Source organism: Coturnix japonica, chromosome 4 (genome assembly GCF_054131305.1).
Source record: "Coturnix japonica strain WE chromosome 4, WE-NBRP24, whole genome shotgun sequence".
NCBI lineage: Eukaryota > Metazoa > Chordata > Aves > Galliformes > Phasianidae > Coturnix > Coturnix japonica.
This window is the reverse complement of record NC_140666.1, coordinates 53,925,593-53,947,042: the sequence shown is the minus strand read 5'-3', so window position 1 is coordinate 53,947,042 and position 21,450 is coordinate 53,925,593. Positions and strand designations below refer to the sequence as shown.

The window sequence follows — 21,450 nt, the reverse complement described above, 5'->3', positions numbered from 1 at the left end:
GGTCTGGTTAATCTCTGAGAATCAGAAAGACTTCAGGCGAATGACATATATACTCTACCAAACAATTTCTGGTTAATCAAAACCCTTTTAGTGTCACATATAACATTAGCCCTTCTAGAATATTCCCACAATAATTAAACATGCCATTATTTGCTCAGTGTGATGAACTACTCAACTTGTTGCAAAGAAAGGACTTTGTAGATTCTTTTTTCCCTGAAATTTAGGTAGACATTTTTAACTTATCACACTTCAAACAAGAAGTTTAAACATTCTCTGTGCTTTTTATCATAAATGTAGATCTCTTCTACTTACACATTTGTTCAAAGGTGATTGCTGTGCAAAAGGCTCCTTCCTAACACACTGTTGACCAAAGGATCCCAAGTTCATTGGTTATGCTGAGATTTTTGCACTCTTCCTTGCTGAAAAAGCCATCTTTTCTCCCTTAGTCCAAGGTGACATGGTGAAAAGGCTGAATTAAGTACAAGCATATAGTCAAGTATATATTGTATACCTCAAACGTTAACGATTGGCATAAAAATGCATCTGAAATCCTCAAACAAAATCAAATTGAAAACTAGAATGAAGGGGAAATCAGATGTTTGATTTTTTGAGTTATTTAATGTATTTTTTTTTAAGTATGCTATAAGCATAATCTCTAAGCATAATTGTGACCAAAATGGTCAATTTTGGAGACAGAATGGCTTAAGAGGGCCATTGATATTTGTAACTAAGAGATGAGTGGACAAGTGTATGTATATTCACTCTGAGGGAAAAAAAAGAGATAGAACTTTCTATTTCTTTAGTGAGAAACTGGCAATATTCTTTGTTTTATTCTGAAGAAGGAGGATGAGGCTTTTTTGATCTCACATGAGACTGTATCAAAAGGAAAAAGGATTCTGAGTGAAAGTGGAAGCATGGGGGCGATGTGGAGACTGCCTGATGCAGTTCCAGATCAGTTTCCTCAGAAGCAGCAGAGAAACATACAGATTAATCCCTTTATTTTTATAATACTCAAATAGAAACATCTTACAGTAAGCTATAAAAATAAGGGCAGGGGAGGTGTATTTGCTTGAAGAAAAGATTCAAAAGAAGCTGTGACACTGATGCTAGAGGCTTTTTATAGCAGGTTTATAGTGTGTGAGAGCTTATTGATGTGTAATGTGCAAGCCTAATTATTTCAGGAAGCCGTACTTGGGTGCTGAAGTACTTGAATTCAGTGTTTCCTCTGCCCTTCACCATGTTTAGTAGGACAGTCAAATGCTTTTCATTTTTATTTGAAAATATTTGCCATTGTGAGGATGGCAATCTACCTATTTGCAGTGAACTGTCTCTTATCTGCAGAAGGGAAAGGTATGTGTAGTATTTATCCAGAACAAATGAAAGAATTATGAGTTCTTGTTTTTCAAACCTTGCTGACTAAATTGGTTTTAAACCTGTGGAGACCACAGCTGTTTCCAGGCCTTCTTACAAACGGTATTGCAACTTCAAGGCAGCTAAAAGCAGCTGATTTCTGTTAGGATGTATGGAGCTGTGAATTCCCATTAGCTGGCTGCAGCTGTGTGGAAGGGGAGAAGCATTCTCAATAGACTGTTGAAATTCCTAAGTACTTCTTATAAAGTTTTTGGTCTTTATGTTGTCATAAGCAAAGAGGGGAGCTGATTCTCCCTCATTGTTCCCCTTTGCATTTTGTTAGCTTGAGGGGAAGGTTTCTGTGTTTTAGGTTGGTTCCTGTTCATGATACAATTGAGTCATTGATTAGCAGTCTCTAATTAAGCCACTGAAAGGCAAGCGTGTCTCCCCAAAGCTCAGATCCTTAGTTTTTGCTTTTACTAATGAAACCAGAATTTGTGAATTTAACTTTCACTTGTGTTAGCTACTTTGTGATTGTATCAGTTCTCGTTCTTGGAAGTCAACCTTGGTGCTTTCTGGTGCTGTAAGTAATGCCTGTGAAGGGTTCAATTATATTCTTGCATTATGCGCTTGGAGAGTAGTATTCTTACAAAATCCTGAAAATTAATTCTGAAATGAATTATATCCTTCAAAAGCTCATATACCTGAAAGAACTGATGGCTTCTTCTTCTCAAGTAGTGAGGTAGTTTGTCTTTACAAAATCCTAAATTCCTATTTGGAATTCTTTTCCTTGTAAATAACTTCCAGTAGTGAGATGTGCTGTCCTGTCTAGTGTTCAGACTGAAACTTTCTAAATTCTTCTGTGAAGAGAAGATCAATCATATTTTTAAAATGTAATGTCAGAAAAAGGAAGCTGACAAGGTTTTATGTGATGGAGTTTTCTGGAATGGGTCTTGTTTGGGTACTGAGTTTTACTGCCCGCAGAAAATAAGCTAAAGCAAAGTTATGAAATAGGATTTTTTTTCTTTTTTACTCTCCCTTGCCACTTCATTTTCAGTGCTAGTGAAATACATGAGTTCGTGTGTGTGTGTGTACACACAAATTGTCCTTGGTAAAACTCATTGGCAGGGAGTTTAATTCTCTGTTTTTTAAATAAAAAGAATCCAGTGGTGTAGACATTGGGTGATGTGTGAGGAAACAGCCTGTGTAGTCTACAGGGCATGTGATACTGTGGATGTTTTGATTGCTCTTTCTGTAATTACTTGAGTTATGGGCCCTTGTTGATAAAGAGATACACTCAATATGATGCATCTTGGGCTTGTTTGCCTGTGGGGCATGTTTGTACACAACAGAGGCACAGTTGCTGTTAGGATAGTCAGTTGCAGCTGTTTTGCCCTGCCAACAGTACGTGATGACTTTTTGGGTACAGAGAATAATTCCTTGCTTCGAAGGGCAATTATTTGTAATGGATTTTTAAAAGGATGAAAGTATAGTTTTATGTGCTGAGAACTGAAAAAAAAAAAAAAAAAAAAAAAAAGAAAGAAAAATGGGTTCACTTCTGTAGCTGTTTATTTGTTTTTATTGAAAACCTTAATCCTTTTCTCACCCCATCTTCCAGTAATGAGTTTGTGGTTGAACACATAGAATTTTCAGTTGGAAGTCAAAACCAGTCCAGCTTTTAATCCATACTGTTCTGTTAGCTAGCTGCAGATTCACTGTGTAAGTATGTTTTCTAAAGCATGTTTCTTTTTCCTTGGCTCAAAACTTCACAGTATTTTTTTATCCTTTCACTGTCATGATGCATATGCATGAATAGCATTCGAAGTGGTCTGAAGTGGCACTGTGCTCAGCTCTTCTTGCTAAAGCATACTGAATTTACTTTGAGTACCATGGCATTATTGGCCAAACCCAAACTAATTCACATGAGAAAGCATGTTGCAGCTTGAGGACTGCCAAAGTAGACAAGGTTCATTATTGGTTTTTAGGGCCCACTTTGAAGCTTACTGAAGAGGGTGGAAGGTTTGCCTGTAAGATGACTTCTGATGGTGTGACAGCTAACAGTCACTGCTGTATCTGTGGCTTGAATGTTAAGGCATTCATGGGACACTTGGAACATGGAACTCTTTTACCTGTATGTTCAGTACATCTTTTCTGTTGTACATAGCAAACATGAAGGAGGAACAGAGGGGAAACCCAAGTTGTTAACTTCATTGTTGCAGATGATTTAATGGATTATTTGTCAGTGCTAGGAATTCTTATGGTAAAGGATTGCTCTTTTCAGTCCATTAATGTGGCTAACTGTATCAACCATTGATTGAACTTGTTTCACCTGGTTGACTTCCTGGACTGATATATTTTGGCAAACATGTATGTCATTTGCCTAGCTGAGAGGAGTCTGTTCAAATTCCCTTAATTTTATGGAATGAAAAGATACATATGTAACATCTCGCTTCTCCACATCTTTAGTCACACTTAGGTGTTTCGTGTGGTCCCTTGTTTTGATATTATTGTCAGTTTCCCCTTGAGAAGCATTCACCCTGTGGGTGTATCAGCATGTCAGCACAGGAGATAGGATAACCTTGCAGAGTGGGTGTAAACATGCCCAAGCCATGTGCACCTACTTCCTGCCCTAAGTTGGCAAAGAACTTTTCTGTCCTTTGGTTCTTTTGAGTCACTTGGCTGGGAATGAAACAACTTTCCTCACTGCTTTTCTTGGCAGTGCTTCTCTCCGTGCCCTTTGTGTCTGAGCTTGTGTGGGCACATTTGCTGCGTGCTGTCAGAGTGGTGTGTTAGTGGAAAGTGCACCGGGTGCTTTACGTGGTCCTAGTGTTTAGAGTCAATTGACATGTTACAGGAGCACTTGTTTATGTGTGTGTCCGTAGTGGAGATCTCTTAGCATGTCTATACATGAGAAACCTTACCTTTTCTTCAGTTTCTTTGATCCCAGTAAAATTTTGTGGCGTACTTAAAAGCAAAACAAGAAGGAGCAAAGCCTGTAAACAAGACAAATTAATACATTCACAAATAGTATATATTCATCAGCTTCAGCTTTTCCCATTTTTGCTGTGATACTGTCAGAATGTTGAAGGAAGACTTGTTGACTTCCAGGATAACTGGAAGCCATCTATTGCCATGTGGTTTCCAGAGTGACTGAGCCATCTTTATTTCTCAGAGAGGTTTAGTCAGTAGCTGTCATGATCACCTCATTGTCCTAACAGTTCTGATATTATTTTCACATGGTCAAATATTTATCAGCAACCTATTCTTGAGGGAATTATTTCATGAGCTTCTGAGGAGGAATCTGGCTTTCATTCATATTGAGGGCTGTTCCCTCAGCTCCAGTTCTGTGAAGCTGTGCTGTTCTCCCAGGGACGCTGCAAACAGCAAGAGGAAAAAACAACCATACAGCCATTGCTGTCTGCTGAACTGGAGCTCTGCAGCACTGTTCCTATGTTCTCCATAGAGCAGATTATCAACCTTTTACATGAATCTTTCAAGGTATAGAATTTCGGGTTTCTAACATGCCCTTTGATCAGCCCTGTGATATAAGGATTGGGTAGTGCCCTACAGATTTTACTAATATTTAATAATTTAATAGTAAATTCTTCCCTTCCATGTCATTCTACCACCTTGTCAGCAATAAAATGCACATTCTCTGGAGAACACAAAAGAAATAATCAAGTAAATACATGATTTAACAGTCACTCTTTAATAGCAATGTTTTTTGGTAGCTAAAAGGAGGATTGGGAATTGATGCATATATTGAACCACATTGATGTGTTTATTCAGGAGTTCAAGTTCTGGTTCTGCTTCAAGGGGTATTGTTGGTGTCAGTTTAGATTTGTCAGTTTAACCAAATGCCCGATTTTCACTGCAGGATGGTTCCTTCCACACTATAACAAGATGACCTTACTGAATCTAACCTTGTTTTGTTTTAGGTGAGGATCAGGTTGAGGAGAAGCTCTTTCACTTTTTCCTACTGCAGCAAATGCCCACTAGAGTTTTGGGGTTCAATTTGTTATCATGCTAAGGAGGAGAAGAGAAGCAATCATTGCTACTGGGTGAATTGTGTTTGTCAGGAATAGGGAACTGCAGCTCAGTGTTTAGTGTGAAAGATTTAGATGTGTGCTGTTTCTGTTGAGATTGCTGGCTATCTGTTTGTTAGCAGCACAAATTCTTTTTACTGGAAAGCAAATCCTCCATGCCAGGTAAGTATGAGAGCACAAGACAAACCTCCAACACCTGGAAGGGAAGAGGTGATGGTTTGATGGCTGGGCTTAGATGGTGCTCTTTTCAAGCCTTCGTGATTCTAAGTAAGATGTTCAAGTTAATGTCCTGTTCTACCCCCTCCCCCACTGCCCCCTTCTTTCCCTGATTTCATAAGCTCCTACTTTTAACTGTTTTCCAAATTCCACAGAAACTGGCTACAGCTGAACTGCACACATAACAGAGTACAAAGGGTGACATTTACAACTTGTCCTTGTCTTTATCTGGCACCTGCAGGCGTGATGGTCTAGCCAAGTGAAACACCGATGCTGAATGAAAAAACACACTATCTTAACAACACACAGTCTCTGTTATCTTAACACAACACAAACTTTGGTTTGCAGTGACCTGCTTACACAGCGTTTTTGTCCACAGTTGGGAACTTGCTTTCAGGTAACAGATCAGAATGCAGTTTAGAGAAGGCAACAACTAATTCTTGTAGGCCCTTCTGCAAAAGACACTGCTCCCAAGATATACTGAGTCTTGTGCAGCTCATTCTGAACCTACTGAAGTTTTAAGTTTTGGAGTATTATCTCTATTAATCTCTATTATCTCCTTCTCAGTGTCTGACTTTGCCTATCTGAGGTTTTTCTTCTGGTTGAGTTGTCTTACTGCTTTGTTTTTGTTTTTAATATGGCATGGCAGTTAGCTAGCATAGCGCTTTGCTGGAGAAGACCCATTAGTATCTGGCATAGTAGATCATGGCCAGGCAGGATATTCAAGCTATCTCAAATAGCATTAGATGCTGCCTTCTAGGCAGCTAAATCTTAGCTGTAGGTGCTGCAGGTCTCAAAATGCAGGTCTGAAATGTGTAGGCAGCTTTTCCTAAGCAAATACCAATATTTCTTCAAAATATTCTATTAGTACTAAATAATACTTGTTCAGTGCGACACAAACAATGTTCTTACTATTCTGGACATAAGATTTTGTTGTCCTAGTCTTCCTTTACCGATACATTGAGCTCTGGGTTCTGGTATTGTCAAATGAAATTTTCCCTGGGATTTTGAATATCAGGAGAAACTGATTTGTTCCTGGGTCAGCCTTAGCACTGCAGTCAGCCACTGCACCATGTGGTACGATTCATGACATTATCTTACTGATACCTCCTGTGCAAGAAAATGGTGGGACACAAGAACAGATGTAATGAGAAGGAAGAACGCTGGAATGATGGAGTCATATAGGAAGGATATGCACAATTCTGTGAATTCAGTTTCTTGTCAAGTGTGTCTGTATGTAGAAATCCACAGCTTGTTTAATGTGAGGGAGGGACAGTTTTTCAGTGACTTATTTATCAGTCTGGGTTGACTGAAAATAAGAACTTAATTTCATATTCAGTTCATACCAGTGGCTTAGAACGTTCTCATGTCTCCTCACTGTTCTTTTGGGGTTATATAACCTGTGCTGGGTTGCAGTTTATAAAAATGCCAATGTAGCTCCACATCCTACAGGCATTCCCTGAGTCTACTGAGCTCTCTGGCGACCCACTGTGTTGTATTTGTTGGGGGATATTAAAGCCCACCCTTAAAAATGTTCTAATTCAGCTGTAGACAGTATCTGGTTAAGGTCAGCAAGCACTGTCTGTAGACACTTTTTCTGACACATCAACCACACGCCAGTTTCAGACACTAGCACCAAATAAACTGACACATCCACTGTCTATTAGGAAAACAGGGGCTCTTCATTTTTTAGGTCTTGAAAATGAAGCAACTGGATTAGATTCTTGTTCCATATAATAGGAATTAACAACGTAAGACTTTAGAAAGAGAAAGGATTAGTTGGAAGCTTTCAATTCATCTTTATTGAAAGCAAGAATGGCCTTTATAATGACTATGCTCCCTTACACAAACATTGAATGATGAAGGGAAAAAGCATGTAACTGCAGCTGGTGAATGATTCTTGCTCAGTCTAGACTTTCCATCTCTTGAGATGTTTGTGAATACGCTGAGGTCATTTAAATTATTCTAAAGCAATGCATAACTAAGACTGACTAATCAAAATCCAAACCTTTCAGTTATATCTAGATCCATGAATTATTCCTCATACGTTTTCAGCTTCATATCTCTGTTTCACTCTGAGTGTACTTCTGGGGTTTTGGAGAAGACTGCTGGTTCATGAACTAGAGTCACAGAGAGTTGCAAGGCCAATACAACTGTCCATACCAAGTACTTTATTATGCAAGGGATCAAAGCAAAAATAATCCTGACATCCCACATTTAAGTGTAGACCATTTGGGGATTTTGGGGTGTTTGTGGACAGAAACTAAGCATGTGATAGAAAATCACGATCCTTTAGTGACATGGAACCCCAACATTTCTGTATCAGGAGCTTCCTGCTGTGAAGGACGTTATTTTGATTGTCGGCTTCTCAAAAGGCATTTCTAAAGTCAAAAGCTATTTAAAAAATAATTGAAGGCGTAAACAGAAGTGTCTAAAAGTAGCTCACTGTGCAGCTGCTCTTTGCAAGCAAAGGGATGCTTGGTGTATATACACACTATTCTATTTTTTTAAGTAAACACTGCTAACCATCTTACTTAGAGTGAACTGTTCTTCTGAACATTCTCTCTTTCTGTGTAATAACCACTGAAGTGAAAAGTAAAACGTTCCTGTAATTGAGTCAGAGAACTAAAGTCTAGTAAATATCATGCCACCTCTCATATTATTGAATCTCTGGGATGTGAATACTTTGCAAGAGAAAACAATAGAATGCCTGTCCATATACACAGCTGTAGCAACTATATTGTGCAAGGAGTGCCGTCACTCTTTGCCTTTCACCAGTCACCAGCAGACCAAGACAAATGCAGATTTAAAAAGATTTTATTTATTATTCTTTCTTTTTTTCTCTCTTTTTTTTTTTTCTTTGCAAGTAACAGAATTGAAAAGTTTCTGGAAAAGCACATTGTTTGACAAAACACTGAAGATTCATGAAACCACGATTCAATAACAAGGGAAAAAAGGTAGTGGGCAGGAGAAGCATTTTATCTTTGTATTTTTCTCACTGGCAACCTGGAGAGGGTTTGGGGGGAGAGAGGAGGGAAGAAAAGGAAGAAAGAAAAAGGATTATTTTGTAATCCTATGGCATTTGTGTAATATTTCAACTCTATTCATATACTAAATAACGATAGTTGTTAGGCCACCCACTGAAAAAGCAAATACCTGATGGTGAAAGGGAAGCTAGATTCTTTTCTTTTTTAATAAAAAGTACTATTACCTACCGTGTCTTAAACACCAATTCCTAACGTGGCTCTGCTCTGGACTATCAGGTTGGCACCCTAGAAAAAGGAAGACAAACAAGTTGTGAAAGAGAAACAAAGGCAGCATCATAGGTAACATTTGAGTGGAAACCTCTATGAACTTCAACCCGAGTCTGTGTTGTGGCTCAAAGGATAATTTTAATGATATTTTCTAACCTTGGAAGCTGTGTGCTCCTGTATGATGGATATTTTTTAATCTTGTAAAAGTAGAAAATACTCTTTTAGAGTGAGTTACATACAAAGTAATTTCTTTCAAAGTCTAATATATTTGCCTATGCAATACTTGGGTTATAGATGAAAAATATTTGGATCAATAAGTAGTTTAAGATACCAGTAATACAGATGCTTCCAATGACAAAGGTTGCTCTTTGGAAACTGACATTTATACTTCATGAAAATGCTTTGAGCTTACTCAGCAATTTATACTTACAGACAGGCTTCTCCTGTGATTACTACAGGGAAGAGCAAACAATGAACGAATGCCTGTGTTTGTGGTTCATGTACCAGAATAAGATGGAACTGCTCACAGAACATAATCAGCTGGATTCCCCACACCACTACATCTGTTTTTCTAGATACCTCTTATAACTGACCCAGATGCACACTTCACTGGCAACTGTTAGTGTTCCATCAGTGTGTGTTGCACAAAAGGCAGTTTATGTATGCTAGAGATATGGTTTAGTTTCTATACAAACATAATTTTCAACTGTGGCTTGCAGGTAATGTGCTCTTTCAAACAAATCTCTCAACAACCTTATCTAATCCAGAAGTTTATTCTGCTTTAAGTGGAGGACTGGACTAAATTACCTCCAAACAACATTTCCAATTGAAATTGTTCAAGGACTACAACCTGCGACCTTTACCTGTACAGTTAAGATGAATTCTACTTTCTGCAGGCAAATTTATTGTAAGAGCATACAGACAACCAACCACTGTAGGGTGCAGAACCCCTGAGTGGATGGTTTCCTAGTGAGTATTCCATTCCCACCATAGTGTTTTTTTATTTATATATTTTAAAAGGACATAGGAAGTACCTCTTCTCCAAAGCACGTGTTGATGTCTGACTGCTTGCAGCACTTGTCAACCATGGAAGTGAAACCATCAGCAATTGTCTTTATTTGTTCTTCTGTCATCTGGGGCTTGCGTTTAATGAGGTTGATAAGCAACCTGAAAACAAAACCACAATATGCAGTTAATGCTACCTGTTGTCATTTGCTTTTTTTCTCCAGTTTAGAAAATGTCTTTCTATGTAGGTATATTTTATTTTGGGGGCTTTTTGTCATGCTTAGGATAGCCTGTGCCTCTTTTTTGTCTCCAGACTCTCAGTCTACCCCCACCATCTGCCACTGATGCTTTTTTTCTTATCACAAATACAGTTGGGAAAGAACTTACCAGAATGATCTGTATGCTGCCTCAACTAAGTGCATCCTACAACTTGCACTGGTAATGGACTTGCACAAAACTGGTTATCAAAGACCCTAATTTCATTTGAAGAAAATACCTTATTTTGCCTCTTCTCGACTACATGATGTTACACACTGACAGGGTCAGTACAAACACACAGTTTCGTCTGGTTTTCTTTACCACCAGTGAGGACCCAGTTAGGCAAAAGGTCAGTGTTTTTGCAGCACGCTTCTGCCCCTGCTAACATATTACCCCTCTGAATATTTTCTACAAGGGATTTCCTTTAGCTTACTTCATCTGGCCTAGTTCTCGTTCTTCAGCAGGAGCGGTGCACAATTTTTCATCAAAGTTGAACATATCAGGATTAAATGGTGGAGGAACATATTTGGTATCTACTCCCATGGCAGTGAAGCATGGTCTCCTGTAAGCATAGGAGTCACTGCAGCAGTGTGCAACGTTGTCATTTATAGGTGTGGTCTCCTGTCTCTTGCACATATCATGAATCACAATGCTCAGCTGAAAAGAAAGGGAAAGAAGTGCAGATGCATTAAGTCTTTTGTAATAACAGATGAAATGTGTGATGTTTATTTGTGTCACAACAGGATACCTGGAAGTGGAAGTTCTCCAAACTAAACTCCTGCTCACAAATGGCATGATCTTAAAGTTTGAAATGAATATGTTTTCCTGGAGGCAGGGACTTCTTAATCTGCAGTCTGGCCATTTGGTTACAACTGGTAAGCACAGTTTTCTTTTAAGAGACTCTTCAGCTTTTCCAAACACGAGCTCCTACAGACTCAATCAATTGAATTTTGCTTTCCAAGTTCAGCTAAAATTTTCAAAAGCTCCCAATCTGAGGAAGCTATATGGGTTCTCACATACATTAAAAAATGAGATTCCAATTCTGTTATGTGGATAATTAGCTCTGGGGCTACGAAAATTCAGTGTCAGCTTATTAACTCAGCAGAATTCAGTGGTTTTGAGAATAGAAGAAATCACAGAGAGGAATAAGAAAAATAAACAAATGTACTCACATAACCCTCAGAACAAGCCATACGTCTGTCTTCAGGAAGCTGGCAGCACTTAGTACCAATAGCTGTCATTTTCTTTCCAATTTCAAGCAAGGTTTCAGTTGATACTTGAGGCATTTTCTTACTGTAGCGGACCAGGATGCTGAAAAAGCACAACAAAATGACTATTCATACACATCTGAAGACTGCTCTACTGAACTAGACCAGCAAAGTATATCTACTCCCAAGGTGGCCAGAATAATAATTGTTTACATGGAAGAATGCTTATCAGAAAGTACTTACGACTTGAGGAACTCTGGCTCGCCATGGGCAGTGAGAAGATCACAGTTTGTCTTCACAACATCCTGAGTTTCTTTGATGTGTTGGTTCAGTTGTTCTTGCTGCAAACAAGTGTAAGTTTATCAGTAACAGTAGAGAAGGACATTTTGGTAACAATTGTACAGATAGAGTTTTTGGTCTCTTCTAAAGCTTACTAGCTCTAAAATACCCATTATGCAAGGCCAACCATTTGTTTTGAGTCTGTCTGGAGTAAGGGGGCTTGATTCACTTAGGAGAATTCAGTTCTGACAGAAATGGAATTAAAATGACAGGAAGATTTTTGAAATTTAATTGTCCATTGGACTTGATCTCTATTAGGGATTTGTCTCCTTTATTCTTAAAATCAAGTGACTATTTCTGCAGTATAGGGTAATCAGCTGTGAGAAGGAACATCCTCCTTCAGTAGCTGGGCCAAAGCTGCCAGTGAATCAACTTCTACACTGATTTGTGTATGATTAAATTCAAGGTCAGAAGACCAGAACTTAGGATTCTGTATGTGAGCTGGCCATACCAGTTTCTGTTATAATCAGTGAGCAGCTTCTCAAATAAGCAGGAGAACAGATTAATTTGGCTAACTAGCTGTTAACCATCTTATTTAGGACAAACAGTATCAGTTTTGAGAGTAAGAGGCATCAGGAAATGGAGTGAGACTAGTCTAAAGTTTTGAGGGTGACCAATGGAGTTCCTGACCAATGGAGTTATAAAGTTAGCTGAGCTAACTTTATAACGTTGTCATTGGATCTGGACTACATTGTGTCCCATCAGAATACTAACTTCTCCTGGGGATTAGTCTCTTAAAATGCTTTCTGTCTGCTCTTTTATGCAATTGTTTCATGATAGGTATCATGCAAGCATTTTAGTTACATGCAGACAAAACATTGCACCTACAGCATTTCCGTAGCACTCAGCAGGGTTATCAGTTTTGCAGCACTTTTCCAGGAGTGATTCATATCCCTTGGCAATTCGCAGGATCAGCTGTGTGGAGAACTCAGGGTGTCTTCGTGAGTATTCATAAACAAATCTGAAAGACGCATGAGCAGACAGCATTAGAGTCTCTCAGCTGAGATCATGTAAGGTGAACACTTTGTTTTCACAGATTATTTTTTTTTGGACCAATCTGTTGACTGCCAACAGGGCAAATGTAAGAACAGAATAGCCTCCCCAGGACAGAATGCTTCTCAAGCTGATAATGTATGTGGACCTGAACAGAAACCCTGAATAAAGGAAAAGCAATGAATTTCAATTCAGCTTTGGTAAGTAGTGCAGTGCTTTGCAGTCACAAAGCATGAATGAGAAACTAGGCTTGAGTTACATCTGTCACACTGGATTTCCATATGGTAATCATGATCTCTCTTCTCCATGCAAACTTGAAACACCCAAGAGGGTAGGTTTTTGTTGTGTTTTTTTCCCCCTTGTGGTGCAAAAGGTCCAGACATGAGAACAGATAATTTAGAAGAGTGTTCAAATACAAGTTTATGCACTGCTGGGACTACTTACTCTGACATGAATGCATCATGGCCTGCTTCAAAACTTTTACATACTTCCTTATCTTGTATGTATTTTTCAACTAATGAAGGAAGATCTGCAGGTTTCTCATCAAATTCTGCTTCCATAATGCACTGGCTTCTTTCCACAACAGGCTTCTCACAGCAGCCTTTGATTTTGCTTGAGAAAGCATCTTGTCTAGAGCACATATTGTTTATGATCTCTGCCTGTAAAATTAAAACATAGCCTCAGACAAGCTATGAAATAATAGTTTAAAGATAGATTAATTCAACTCTTCTCTCTCTCATACTCCTCCATTTTCATTCAGGTTACTTATTTACTGAGCAGTTTCCTAAACAAATGCTGTCTCTGTAGGAAAAGAAATAATTAGAGGGACTGGCATTTCCAATGTATGTAAAATGCAATGTTCTCAGGCACAAGGGAGAATAAGGTTCCCTCTCTGATCTTAGAATCTTTAAGACAAGCTCTAGAAAAGCAGTGAAAGCCTCTGAGACTGTCACAAAGGTGACTGATTGATCTCTTCAATCCTGTTGCGTGATCAGCTCTGACAGAAGACCAAACATTAAAAGCTCTAGATTCTCGTGAAGCCAGCCTAGGACACAAGCTAGTTATAGGTTTAAGAAGTATGTCTAATTTCCAGCTGGGCGGGCAATATTTAGTTAATGTTACTACTGCAGTTTTGCAAATCCTCCTGTTTGAGCTGTCCTACAGAATTCGTTGGCAATAAAGGAAAGCTGGATTAATGGCAGTATACGCATCAGAGCTGCAAAGGATTTCTGGCCTTTTTGCCTCTGATTTCTTTTGCCCTGTTAGCAACAGAATTGGACTAAATGTCATCAAACAAGTACCATAGTAAATGTTTTGTTTTTTAACCAAATACCCATTCTACCCTGTCTGCAACCAGTCCTTGCTCTTGTGATCATAAAGAGAGATAGACTTAGAAGTGGTACAAAATCTGTTTCCATTAACAGCCATCTGAGCTGTTTTCTAGAGGCTGAGGAGCCTTTTGGCAGCGCTGAATACAAGTTCCTTGGACTCTGAATAGCTGCTGAAATATTCTTCCTACTGGTTTTCCTGTATGTAAACATTTTTTTGAAGAATATTAAACTTACCATGTCATCCATGCACTCCACCATGTCCCCTTCACAGCACTCTTTGTGTATCTCCTTAGTGTCATGTACAAGTTTAGCAACGTCTGAGAATGCAGCCTTGGGGTATTTTTGGCTTAGGCGAGCAAGTTTTCTAGTTAGAAAAGAAGAAAAATACACTTGACTCAAAGCTCTGTGTTGAACAGGAAGTTGCAAGTCACTACTGATATGACATGGTAGACCAGCAGTGTTCTCACCTCACTTCAATTGCCTAGAAAACAAGGTTTTGTAATTTGTACTTCTGATCTGAGCCACCTGTGTAAGAATCACCCTCTACTGTTTCCTGTCTATTTTGAATGGCTGTAAAACGTTTCTAATAATAAGTAGCCCTGGAAAGTTTTATTACAGAACTGCAGAAGTTGGAAGGGACCTCAAGAGGTGACTGAGTCCAATCTCCCTGCTAAAGCAGGTACTCTATAATAGGTCAAACAGGTAGGCATCCAGCTGGGTCTTGAATATCTCCACAGAAGGAGACTCAACAACCTGGGCAACCTGTTCCCGTGCTCTGTCACCTTTACTGTATAGTTTCTTCTGCTCTCAGGTTCAAACTGGCAGCTTAGTTCATTGTTTACTTATGTGCCTATTGCTAAAAGCTGCAGACATCAGAACGGATTGTAACTTTGGCAAAAAAAAGGTAGATTAAACACACTGGAATCTCTGAGTGATGCTCTCTCAGATAATTCCACATCTCTTGTACTGATAACTGGGACGATTTCATTTCTTTGTTATTTGCCTGGCTGACTTTTTTTTACTGTTACTCACCATCCACCTGGAATACACAATTTCTACTCTGCATCCACTCTTTATGCAGAAACCTTCTCTGAACTAGATTTTACGTCTAAAAATTGTCTGAGAAATCACTGTGGGTGTACTGGAAAGACTGACTTGCTAACATCAACAGTTCTCAGCCGAAGTACACTAGGAAGTACCGTGACTACAATTTTCAAAGTCAGTTTATAGAAGCAAAATGCATATGCTGATATTTTCCTTGTGAATCGTTGCAGATTTAAGTCAACAAGCCCACTTTTTGTAAAACACCGATTGGAACTTACTCTGCTTGGAAAACTCTATCTCCAAACTTCTTGAGGATTCCACAAGAATACTGCTGCTTCACACTGATTTTCTTGGCTTTTTCTCTCATGACAGTTTCCTGTAGTAACAGGAGGCACATTGTCACATTAGGCTGACATTTAATGGTATGAGAAAAAGGCAAATCTGAAAATTCCACTTCAGAAACACAAAAGATTCTTGTCCAGTTAGCTCAGATAGAAAGCCAAGCAAACTGGGGATTCTTCAGGAGACAGTGCTAGGTGCAGTCCAGCTCCAGACTATATACTGTACCTTAAGATATAGTGCAATCCACATAATTATAGAATCATAGAATGGTTTGACTTGGAAGGGACCTTTAGGTCATCTAGTTCCACCCCCATATAGAGCAGATTGCTCAAAGCACCATCCATCCTGGCCTTGAATGCTTCCAGGGAGGGGCATTCACAGCCTCACTGGGCAACCTGTTCCAGTGCCTCACCACCCTCACAGTATAGAATTTCTTCCTAATACCTTGTCTAAATCTACCCTCTTCCAGTTTAAAGCCATTTTTCCTTGTCCTGTTACTACACACCCTTATAAAAAGTCCCCGCCCAGCTTTCCTGTAGCATCCTTCCAGTACCTGAAGGGGGCCTATAATGACATGTGGCTGTCCACCAAGCATTCAATTTCAATGAAATTCAGTTGTCTCAAAGGAACAGAAATTCTCTTTTAAAGCACAGCAATGATCACGTGGAAGTCATGGAGGTGCAGTTTTGAAACTAAGGGAAAATTTGACTCATGCTAAATATGAAACCTTGTCTACGGTTCTCTAAAAAGGAAAGCTATATGGAAGTAATCTGATCATAATCATAGGGTTAACATATAATTAATCCTTCTCTACAAGTACTTAATGCAAGAATTTGCATAAGCAGGAACATTCCACCCATTTCTCACTCCTCTTCTATTTGCTTGTGCAAGGAATAGGGGAGGAATCCCTCATACAACTTTCTGTTGAGAGTAGAAATTGCGTGTTGAAAGAGATCTGTCTTTCTTTAGGGCCTCTTTGGTAAGTACACATTGTGTCTACAGTTCACCTTTATGTAGCAGACCATCTGCTTTGCTTTCACACTGTATGGGAAATTAGTAATCACAGCCTGAACCTCTGATTAATCAGCTCAGGTGAGTGTCAGTTCAGCTGTGGGAGCACAGGTGAGAGTAATTTAGCTGTGCTCCCGGAAGGGGTGGAGCTTGGCTCCACCTCCTCTATGACCTCATTTAAGAGCTGACCACCACTAAGGCAGCATCTTTTGGAGATTGTGCCCTGATGGAGATTGTCTCAGCATTTCCCAGCAAAGGCATCCGTGTTGGTGAGTCTTTCCTTATAAATAACCTTTTGAATATCTGTTACCATCTTTGTATCATTCCACCTTACACATGCACAGTGAAATACATGACCTACCTTGGCATCCAGGCAAGCACCAATATCGCTCTCTTGGCAGCAGCTTTGAAGTGCATGTTCATAATCAGCAGCCAAGCTAAGGATTGTAGGGGCATACATGAAGGGGTTTCTTCTTGCAACAGAATAGATGAAGCTATGAAAGAGGAAAACAGAAGTTACATATTTCAGTGGCGACAGCAAATGGATTTGAATCTCTTATGGCTTCTATAATTTTTGTTTCTAGTTTAGAAATCTAATATACTTTTCTAACATAATGCCTACTAATGGTATACGCTGAGCTAAATCTCAGCATTTCCAAAGCTGGACTTCATAGCAATGACAGAATTATGAACTACTCATATCTTCAGCTACTTTATCTGATATAAGTGTGCTTGTTTTAAGCACATTGTCAAATATTGGAGAATTCTAATTTTGAGCATGAAAAATTAATCTGTGGCCATTTTCTCAGGATTTTATTGCTAATATTGATTCTCTTTACTTTTATATTTCTTCATACCCTTTCCAGTTAGAATAGAGGTAGTAAGAAACTGGTGCACGTAAACTGTTGGAATACTGGAAAAACTTGGTTTTTGTTTGTTTTGTTTTTTTTTTTAATTTATTTTTGCAAAATATCCTCAGCTTCTTTGATATATAAAATGTGATCCCTTAAAGCCCATTTTGAATGGAAAAACCTGCTCCAGCATAGCCTGAAAAACATGTGACCTGAACTTTAGATATTTATTAACTGAGCAGTTGTTTTATGCATCTAGATATTCAATTGCAGGCTTACAGCTTCTTCATGCCCACCCGCTCAGTAGGTCTTGGGGATCCCTTGGCTGAATTCTTAAACAATGCAACATCAATATTTTTCTTACTGTCCAAGAAATGACACTCTGTTGTCCTGGTATTCCTTGCATATCACATCAGAAGCTGGTCTTTGGTATGGCTGAACGAAGTCTGGTTGGGGAACTTTAAATGACAGGAAACACTCGTTTCTTTCAGGATCAGCTTTGCTACAGCAGTCAGCCATTGCACCATATGAATCACGGAGCTTTTCTACTTGGCAGATTTCATCCAGGACAATGGAAGGCTATGAGGGAGATGATGAGAGTCAGAATTACTTCTAGAAACAAGTTATGTAGAAGGTATAAGGAACTTTCTAACTATCTGTAAGAGGAAGCCCAGATTAAAAGTAAGTTTTTACCAGACAGTATTTAGACCCTAAACAAGAACAATCCATTGCTTTCAATACAATTTCATAAAGTTTTATTTCATGTGGTAAAAACAGTTAGAATGGTTTACTGAAAATATACTTATTTTAGTTATAATTAAATAGCATGTGCAAGACAGTGGCTTGATGTTTTACTAGATGATCACTTTGGGAAGCCTTTAGAGAGAATCAGCGTATTCATTATCTTTGGTTTGAGCATAGGAGCTGGCAAGAGTGCTAGCACCTAACTTTCTTAGGGGCCTGGCTGAACCTGCTATGTATCTAGGGATCTTCTGTACTTGCAGACATCTTTTGATACCTCATCTTAGCAGTTTTTTTCAAAATGTTTAACCACAGTATGCTAAGTTAGCATAGAGACTTTTTCAAGATACCTGATGTGAAAACCCACGTGCTTTGGTTGCTGTAGTTCTTACAATCACATGTTTTGCAGTCAGCAAATAAATAACATTTATTTGTTGACAATGCTAAACTTAATGAAGTCTACTTTTGGGGTTCCAAAGTATTACTCCACTGATTACTGTAGCACTTCTGAAGGACAGAACTTCACAATACAGGAAAAACAAATTATTTGCTTCTGAAATAAAATCTGATTGGCACTGCCTGATGACAACAGGAACACCCAATAGGGTCAAGTATATATACCAGAGTGAGGGTTACTCTGGCAGCTGCATAGAACAAGGAGAAATGCAGCACCAAAGGATTCACTGCCTACCAGTGGTTTTGAGCACTCAGGAGCATCTTCATTGGCCACGCATTTTTGTGCCAGATCAACAACATCCTTCACAAGCTTAGACAGTCCTTCGTAAGAGCACCTCTGGAGATACTGGGCAAATGTGATCATGGCACTGAAACAGAAAGCAGTGCAGAGATAAGAAACATGGGTAACAGAATTATTTCTTCAAACAATTTGCATATACTTAAACAGAGCAACATGAAAATCACAGTCATGGATCTTGTACTCTTGGTCTCCTCACCCCCTTTCTGAAGAATGTTTCTGACCTTTACTCCCCAGTAATGATTGTTTTGAATAATAGATTAGTATCAACAAGGAAGATAATTTTCTGCTGATTTCATGCCAGTATATTTGTAATGCTCTTTTTGCCACTGTTACAAGTGATGGTCTGCAGGCTGTTTTCTTTTAAAAATAGTTATGTTCCTGCAAGAACTATTTTGCCATTCATAACTTTTTGCCAGAGCATAATTATTCTGCCATTCCCAAAATCTGTTTTGGAAGAAAATGACTGAATTGTTTCAGAATACCTGCCAGAAGTTGTAAGTTTGGGTTTTGTTCCCAGAGAACAAGAAAGTCATCATGACTTTTGCAGGTCATAAAACATCTGTAGGCTTTGTATGAGAAGACATTCAGTGTGTTTTAGTTTCCCTTTTTTATCCATGTCCAGTATTAATAGAGATGGAAAACAATCAGAAAATGTAAGCTGAGCGTTCACTTACACTGCCTTAAATGTCTCTTCTTTCAAATCATTGTAGCGATGGGCAATTTCACTCTTGTGCTCTAGGGGAAAAAACAAAATAAAGAAACAGTGATGCTTACTGTCACATGCAAGACCCCTTTAAAGAATACATTCTGTCCACTTCAGGCTGGGTTTTCACAAGTGTGCAGCATGAACACAGCTCTTGCGTTTAAGGGAGTAAGGTCATTACTTTGGAACAGACCAAGCTAATGCTGAGCACCAGTGAGGTTCCCATCTTTGGATACACTGTCCCATGCAATCTGTACAACTTTTCAAGGAATGTCAATCTAGAAGTTTCTTCAGGCCATCCCAAATTCTTTGTTGTCTCAGATGACCATTTATCTGCAGATATCTGCAGACTCTCCAGAGTAGTGTGTGTAATCTGGGGAGTTTAATACAATATTCATTTCTGTATCATATTCATAATTCAAATATTCAAATTGGCTGCTGCAACTTAAGGGTTAGCAAATGAACTTTGCATAACCAACAACATGATCGTGGCTACACTACGAATAAAGCAGTGTGGCATCAGTTGGATTAGAGCAAGCACTAGTTGATTTTTCTTTCTTCAAACAGAAAATTATTAACTGAGCAGGTTCGTACTCTTGTTTCACTTATGTACCATCTGCACTCATCTTGAAAGGGAAAATAGGTGAGGCCTTTCATCGGGTCCTCCTGGTAATATATATATGTTGTGGTTATACCTTGCTCATAATAGGAAGATTCCCATAAGGCTTTCCAAAAAAGAAACTGAGGCAGGTGTCCACAGTAATGAATGAGCTACTAGAACAGGGCAGTCATTTGTTCCAGAAATGCCATTCAGGAGCACTTAAAAAACACAAAGAAAAATTCCTTTACCTGAATTTAAAGAATCATCAGTAGACCTGATTTGATAATGAGGGTTTCAGTACTAAGAGCTGTAATTTGCATCAGTTGCTGTTGTTCCCTGTTATTTTTAGCCAGCTCCTGAAAAGTCAGTTTTGTTAAATTTGTGTATTTTCGTGTTTCAAACTAAAATTAAAAATACTTGTGGAATATTTTCTAGGTCTGCCTACAGAAATTCTTGTTTGACTAAGCCATAAGATTTAATAATATGGGGAAAAACAACACAGTAGGTTTTTAGCTTGGCTTTCTTTCAGCCAAGAGAGAGACTTAGATTTTTAATGTTTTTGACCTATTTGCATGAAAACCATTGACTGCCATTGGTGAGGAGCTCAGTTACATACTGCTGTTCAAAAAGATGTGCACGTCTACTTGCTCCATGCTGGAAAGTACCAGAATGTGAATGACCAACATCTGATCATTAAGATCAACAAAACACCTGCTTTGTGGTACAAAGAGACACATTACAACACTTACTCCATTATGTAATTGTCTGGAGTGTTCTATCTACCCCTCAAGCTTTCCTCATTCAGTTTCTTTTCAAGCCAATTCTTTCATCAAATTGCATCGAAGTCATTAAGTTGGCGTAACAAAGAAAATAAGGATGATTAATTAGTATTTTCTTACCTGCATCGCGAGCAAATCTTTGCAGATTCCTGGATGTTGCTGAACTGAAGAGAAAAATGAATGAAATTAATGTTACCCACTTCATGGCTGCAGATTATGATGTGGGCTAAATTATTCAAAATTGCTAGGACGATTGGATGGGAATCATTTTCTTATATACCTTTTTCTGATTGCTTCTGTAAAATATTAACCATAGAGCTGGCAACTGTAGATTTCCATTTGGTCTGAGGATTACAAAACTTGGAGTGTCCTTGCCAAAAATGAATTTGATATTATTTGTTTATTATGTTTTCCTCTGGACCTTTTTGTCCTGAAAAGGTTGAACCTTCTAGCATCCAAACAGATAAAGTTTTGCGTAAATTTCCTTATCAAATTACAAACAAGGAGTTCAAGGCATCGCACTAAAATGTCATCGTCTAATCCTATAGCTGTGCTTCTTTTTTTGCTACTGTTTGTTCAAAAGCAGAGAAGGTTTGTATTGTACAGTAATAATTCACCCAG

At 38.7% G+C, this 21,450-nt stretch overlaps 1 protein-coding gene and 1 long non-coding RNA gene across 3 annotated transcripts in view; one reads left to right on the top strand and one right to left on the bottom strand.

Moving 5' to 3' along the window:
* The window catches only part of LOC107313386 (uncharacterized), a 51,219-nt gene that overhangs the window by 9,719 nt on the left and 20,050 nt on the right, over positions 1–21,450 (top strand). Inside the window, exon 1 of one of the 2 annotated variants that reach the window (XR_001554983.3) lies at positions 17,837–17,929. The exons of the other annotated variant lie outside the window; for it this stretch is intronic. This is a non-coding gene — a long non-coding RNA (uncharacterized LOC107313386). Of the gene's footprint in view, positions 1–17,836; positions 17,930–21,450 lie in introns of those variants that run through there. 2 annotated transcript variants of the gene reach the window in all.
* On the bottom strand, positions 8,412–21,077 carry ALB (albumin). The gene is made up of 15 exons (XM_015861523.3): positions 20,950–21,077; positions 19,421–19,481; positions 18,681–18,813; positions 17,613–17,827; positions 16,759–16,891; positions 15,323–15,420; positions 14,235–14,364; positions 13,114–13,328; positions 12,505–12,637; positions 11,581–11,678; positions 11,302–11,440; positions 10,563–10,786; positions 9,901–10,033; positions 8,828–8,884; positions 8,412–8,618 (listed from the first exon to the last, which is right to left on the bottom strand). The coding sequence occupies exons 1-14, from the start codon at positions 21,032–21,034 to the stop codon at positions 8,834–8,836; spliced, it is 1,848 nt and encodes a 615-aa protein (XP_015717009.2). The 5' UTR covers positions 21,035–21,077; the 3' UTR covers positions 8,412–8,618; positions 8,828–8,833.

Bases quoted from the DNA above. Each gene is read 5' to 3' on its own strand.
- ALB (XM_015861523.3), bottom strand. From the start codon at position 21,034: ATGAAGTGGGTAACATTAATTTCATTCATTTTTCTCTTCAGTTCAGCA. The intron at 19,482-20,949 runs GTAAGAAAATAC...TTTTTCCCCTAG, and splicing joins AAGATTTGCTCGCGATGCAG to AGCACAAGAGTGAAATTGCC. The intron at 10,034-10,562 runs GTAAGCTAAAGG...TTTTGTTTTCAG, and splicing joins CGAGAACTAGGCCAGATGAA to GTTGCTTATCAACCTCATTA.